The 6402-nt window shown below is 46.4% G+C and overlaps 1 protein-coding gene across 6 annotated transcripts in view; it reads right to left on the bottom strand.

The window, feature by feature from the left end:
• YWHAQ (tyrosine 3-monooxygenase/tryptophan 5-monooxygenase activation protein theta) overlaps positions 1–5873 on the bottom strand; it is a 33150-nt gene extending 27277 nt beyond the window's left edge. For 3 of the 6 annotated variants that reach the window (XM_032652626.1, XM_032652625.1, XM_032652624.1), the window contains exons 1-2: positions 5694–5819; positions 4917–5274 (exon numbers count right to left, since the gene is read on the bottom strand). In XM_032652626.1, coding sequence (XP_032508517.1) covers positions 4917–5210 — 294 coding nt within the window. In that variant the 5' untranslated portion in view covers positions 5211–5274; positions 5694–5819. Of the gene's footprint in view, positions 1–4916; positions 5275–5564 lie in introns of all 6 variants that reach the window. The other 3 variants (XM_032652621.1, XM_032652620.1, XM_032652622.1) reach the window with 3 other exon arrangements.
• Between the last annotated feature and the right edge of the window lie 529 nt (positions 5874–6402).

Here is a 6402-nt window from a genome sequence, read left to right on the forward strand (position 1 = left end):
TGCCAATATATTAGTAAGACTCTAAAGGACAGGTGTGATACAATTCAATACAACTTAATACTGCTTGTTTCATTTATAACCTAACCCAGAGTTTCTCAACCTCAGTCACTACTGACATTTGGGCTGGGTAATTGTTTGTGGTGGGGGATTTTCCTATGCCTTACGTGATGCTTAGCAGCATTTAGGTTTCTACTCACAGTATATCAATAGCATCTCCCCACTCTCACCCCAGCCTTGACAACCAAAAACTATCTCCAGAACTTGCCAAATGTCCCCTGGCGGGTAAATTCACCCTGGCTGAGAACCACTGATCAAACCTTATACTTCTATGCCTATATGTACAATATGTATGTCCATTCCATTTCACTCTTCAGAAACAACTCTTAGCTTCAAGGAGCTTACACTCTTAAATGCAAAAAATCCAAAAGTCAAGTTTTAAAATTTTACTGCAATATCCTGCATATAAGGAGGGCTTCAAATTTATAGACTGAGTTTTGTCCACCACAGATCTATCCTCCCTCCCTCCTAACTTACAAACATTTATTAAACTGTATAAATTCCTCAAAACACTGGGATCTTTAGTCAGCAACTATGTTATTTAGGGCCAAATGTGTTTCACATACTTTCATCTGGAGTCACACCACCTGGGTTCAAATCCTTGCTCTACCACTCACTAGTTCTGTGATACTGACCAAGTTACTTAACTTCCTTATGCCCCCGTTTTCTCAACTTTAAAACATAAATAATACTATCAACCTAACTAATGGGAACACAGTGAGTATATCAGGTGCTTAAAACAGTACTTAGTATATAATAGTAAATGCCCATTAAATGTCAGTTATTACCTATTATTTTAACTACAAGCCTATAAAGGCAAGAACCATCATCACCAGTTTATAGATAAAGAAACAGAGGCTGAGAGAAACTTGCCTGCAGTCACAAAATTATAAGGTTATGGAGCAATGACCCCAAAACAGTCAGTCTTGATTTCAGAGCCCATAATTTTTCCATCATGTCAAAAAGATTACATTAAGACTCATTAACTATCAAAAACAACATATTGGTCTTACTTCAAAATAACAACTAGCACTAGACATATTTTCATTAAGAGATTAATTTAGAACACAATTAAATTCAAGCACATTATGGAATTAAGATTACAGGGCTTTTACAAACCAGAGACAAATCTCAGTTTCTATATATTTTAAATGATTCTTACTTAAAAAATCACAACATAGACCTTAACTCCTGAAACCGTTTATACATTATACTAAAGCAACCTACTGAAAACAGTCTAATCAAAAGACCATTAACACAGAAGGATAACATGGGGTTGCCTGAGACAGAGGTTATCTTGTACATTCTCTAAGTGTCCTGCTCTTACTCCAAGGTCATGAACTTTGTACATGGTATTTGTTCCCAGGTCCCAGAGGGGCTTTGTGGACCCCTCTGATTTCTTCAATTACCCTTACCTCACACCCCAGTTCTTAATGACTCTTAAACACCTTGTTCAAGTTTTTAACCACTGCCTGGTTGTCATACAACTTACAGTATTAACCTTTCTCACTTAAACTTTGCTATTTCCAACACTGCTTACCAGGATCCCCAATGACTTCCGCATCCCCTCTTCCTAAAGACATTTCACTGAAGTCGCTAGTTTTTCCACATTTCTTAAATGATTGAGGACATGTTCTTCTTCAACCTGGACTATAAAAACTACTCATTTTAGAGTTGCAAGTCAGAGCACAGGTGGAATGACTGGGACCATATAACTCTATAGTCCCAGAATTGGAACAGACTTAGAAATTTTAGCCCAACCTCTGGTTTCACAAATGACACTGAGAGACAGAGATAACTTGGTAATATCTTCCTCTTTAACTCCTCTTAGATTCTACGAAGAGTTTGGTCTTGGCCGTTTGGGTCTTGTTAATTCCTTTTGCTCTTTAGATTACATATTTGGATTTTAACATTTTTTACTGCCTGCACAATTCAATAACCTCTCTCAGTACCGTGATTGTCAACTGGGTTGAGAGTTGTCTGCCACGCTCATTTCGAGTAAATAGTCCAAATAATTCCACCCTGAACCTACTCTATGAAATAGAAAGATGAGGCTGAGAATCTCTGCTATTTAAAACCAAAATTTTGCCTAGCCCTCCACGTTACTCTTTTATTAGCCTTCTATAACAAGTCAGTGTCATCCACTTCCTCCATACTAAATTCTCCTTCCTGTTCACCAAAGCGGGGGAAAAAGAGAGAAAACCTAATTTTGGCACTCATGTTCAGCAACTTTAGATTTCATTCTTCTTTCCCCATTATTTGATAGACTCCTGATTAAATCACTAATTTACCAATTCTCAAATTCTTGTTCACTTGTCTATCACTTCCTTATCTAACAGTTCAGATTACAAACCGGAAATTAGCACCCAAACCACGAATTCTAGATACTGCCACCTGCACCTCATTCGAAAATCTTCAGAGTCTTCCCACTGTCAATCAAATGAGAAAAATTCCCTCTGACATTCTCTTATATAGTTCCTAATTCCCTCTGACATTCTCTTATATAGTTCCTATCTTCTTTTACAGGCTTTTCTCCTGCACCAGCTCTGCACATATTCTGCTCTTCATACAGAAACCTTCTTCCATGAATAAGGCCCATCCTGTATACTTCTGCTTGGAATATATTGACACTCCCCTCCCCTTGATCCCCCTCCCTCAATGCTCATTCCAAAAGCCACTCCTTGTAAAGCTTTTCCTGAGGTTTCTGTTTCCTTTAAACTACACAGCATTTTATTCATAACCATCTTACGGGAATTATTTATATTTGGGTATTTCTCATATGCACTCCTTATTATAAATTACTGGAGGACAAAATCTACCGTTTTCAGCATTGCTCTTCCCCATGCTGCTTTAGCACAGTGCCTTGCACATGCTAAGCTCTCAAATACAGCGGCCAACTTGACAATGGGCTTTCCTCAGGACTTTTTTCGGAGGTTGGCCGTTAAGTCACAATTAGTCTTTTAAGCCATTTCATTAATAAAAATATTTTATTTATTCCTTGGTGTCTGATGAATCAACTCTTCTATTTCACTTAGTATATATGAAGAAAACAGAACGAACAAACAAACACAACCTGTCCTAATTTCAGGGGTTCTCTCCTACTGAAATGATCTATTTGGTCTCTATTTCAAGTCACTTAACAACTAAGCAAAGTCTCCTCTACTTATGCCATTAGAGAAACTAAAATTTATAGGAGCCACAAAATAAAACAAATATTCCCAGCTAACTTGCTAGAGAACAGGAAAAATTCTGTGGTAATTCTGAATTGCTGCAGGGTAAGTAACAAATTGCAAAACAATAACAGAACAAAGAGATTGAAATATGCTGTGAGAGTGTCCCAAAGTAAAACACGTATAGAAAAGCTTCTCGTTAACATATGGAGTTCTTATAGTCTTCCTCGATGACAGAGTGGATGCTGTCAATAACCATTACCATATGCCACTGAAGTCTACCATCACTTTCAAGTTGGCAAATTTTTTGAATACAAGCAATTCAGTTCAAAAAGCCTAAGTGTCTCCTCTATGCTAGGCAGGGAGTGGAACCTAAGACATGGATGAACATAAAATCTCGCCTACATAAAGCAAATAATCTCAAAGTTTTCTCCACCTCGTACACCTGCTCTGCACTGCTTCCTTCGCCCCTTTACCAGTTATCTCCATCAGCCATGATTTCGTTCAGATCACTTGTTATTTGTACTGGAAAAATAGGTGAGAGAAAAAAACTTTCCTGCCCCACGAATCTCAGGGGCAAGGAAGAAAAGGCTGGGAGAGTAAGAGGCATTTCCCCCTCTATCCCCTCTTGAAAAATCACCAATCTAGCATGTTTGTCTTTTAAAGCCCACCTAAAACACAACGTGGAACAAACACATCAAAAAATCAGTAGGCCCCTTGGAAAAGTGGCACTTAAAAGAGGCAACCGCATCGGCTGTTTCATATTTTATTAGTAGAAATGACTCTTTGCAGTATTAAAACACTTCAAAACACCTCAGGATATAATGCTGGTATTGACATTTTAAAAACTTATCTTACTGATCAAAAGATCCATACGATGACAAAGCTAAAAATGCTCTCTCTCAGCAATAAGCGTGAATACAGCAGTCACCCTACTCCACCCAAAGCCACCCTAGCTAAGACTGGACAGTTCAAAACCTGGAAAGCTTTCCTCGCTTACTCCACACCAGAAACGAATTCATTTCAACACCTCGGGGTTCACGTGTAGCTATGTAACAGCGAAGAAATGGTATCAAGCACCGAAATTTCCCAGGACATTTTATTCCTTTGATTTAGCTGTGCCTTTTTCACATTTACCAAACTCTCCCCCTTCCCCGCTTTTAACAAGGAAAAAATCAACAGATACTCTTACTTGAAAAACGAGATACCTATTCAGATTTTCGAAGTAAATTTCCATTGCTGGATTTGGGAGGAAAACCGACTTACATACGTGGTCTTTATGGAAAAGGCGCCCGCCCCTTCTTTCGACGGAAGCCTGAAGCCTACGAACTGACTCAATACGTTTAAAGGGTTCCCAGATCACCTCAGGACGCTGGAAAACGATTTTCAGCCTTCTACAAACCTACTCTCACGTTTAAGCTTAGCTGGTGGAGGAGCAACGCAGCACCTAGGACAGATATACTTACCACCGGAAAAAAAAAAAAAAGAAAGAAAAAGCAGCTTCTTCATCTCAAGAACTGAAATAACGCGTTAAAGAGGGCAAGGCTAACCTCCTCAAGCCCTCTACGCGTCGGCAGGGCGTCAGGCAGGCCCCGGCCCCCACTTCGTTCCCGTTCCCGGGAAACTCCCCACGGAGAGCCTCACACAAAGGCGCCTCGGCGCCCGCCGCCCGGACGGTCGCGGACTCACCAGGACCGTGGTGCAGATGGACCGCAGTTCGGACTCCACTTTCTCCCGATAGTCCTTAATCAGCTGCAGCTTCTTGTCGGAGGTGTCGGTCTTCTGCTCGATGCTCGAGATGACCCTCCAGGCGGACCTGCGGCCCCCGACCACGTTCTTGTAGGCCACCGAGAGCAGGTTGCGCTCCTCGTTGGACAGCTCGGCGCCCTGCTCCGTCACGGCCTTCATGCAGGTGGCCATGTCGTCGTAGCGCTCGGCCTGCTCGGCCAGCTTGGCCTTCTGGATCAGCTCCGTCTTCTCCATGGGGCCGGGGACAGGACAGCGAGGGCGAGCACCGACCCGGATGCCGAGGAGGAGTGCGGAGGGCCTGCGGGCGGGCGGGCGGGGCGGGGTCGCGGGCAGAAGGCGGGGGCGGCGCCGTCAGACAATGCGCCCGCCGCCCCGGCAGCCCGCCCGCCCGCCCGCCGCCCCCTTTGTCTGTGTCCGCACGCGCGGCACCGTTGAATTTCCCTCCCCCGCCCACGCTCCCCGCGGGCTGCCCGGGAGGCCCGGGGGCGCCAGCCGAGGCGGCCCGCGGCGGGGGGAGGAGGAGGAGGAGGAGGAAGGGCCGCTCCCGCGCCCGCCCGGCCCAAGATGGAAGCGGCCGTTGGCCCGCACCTTCCTTCCCGCCGGAGCCGTCCCTGAGGAGAGCGGCGTCGAGGCCAGCCGCTCCTCGGGGCTGGCCTCCCGCCGGACTCTCGGGCCCGGCCCGACCCGAGGAGGGCCGGGGGCGACCCAGGAGCTCACCTTCACGTCTCCACGGCCGCGGCGCGAGTCCCACCACTTTGATCCGCTTTTCGCTTTAGCCGAGGACCCTCCCGTCTCAGCCTACCTCCGAGCCGGGAGGCGGGCCGCAGTGCGGCGGCCCTCGCTCCCCCCGCCCAATGGCGCGCTGAGCTGTCCCCGAGAGTCCCGCCTTCTTCCCCGCGTCTGGCCAATGAGGACTGAGCGCGCGGAAGGGGGCGAAGAAGGCGGGGCGGGAGAGGAAGCGGAGGCTAGGAGGGTGGGTCGGCTTGGGCAAGTTCGGTTGGCCGGCAGGCTGCGGCTTCGGCCACGGGGTTTCCTCCAATTAGATCCAGGGTACAAGGACGTCATTGTTGCCATGGCGATGCTGTTACCAACTCCCCTCAACCTCCCCGCCACCCCCGGCACTCGTGGGCGCGGCACGGGAGCAGGAGGCTCGCATGACCGCCCCTGCGGTGGCCGGGTCTCCTGCTGCAGCACCGTTGCAGATGGTGCACAACATCTTGTGGGCTAATGCAGCTGCGGCTCTCGGCCCTGGTGAGGTCCGGCCTGGGAGGGTGACACCATCGGCTGTTTTGTTGCACAAGCGCCTGCCTTTCCTCCACCTTCCTATTCGTGACAAAGGTTTGGAGCTCAATACACTGAACTCAGCCTTTAATGACGTTGCGATGGGGACCGCGAATTAGAAATAATCCCATCCCCATTAAAGAGG

Source organism: Phocoena sinus, chromosome 13, assembly GCF_008692025.1.
Source record: "Phocoena sinus isolate mPhoSin1 chromosome 13, mPhoSin1.pri, whole genome shotgun sequence".
Taxonomy (NCBI): Eukaryota; Metazoa; Chordata; class Mammalia; order Artiodactyla; family Phocoenidae; genus Phocoena; species Phocoena sinus.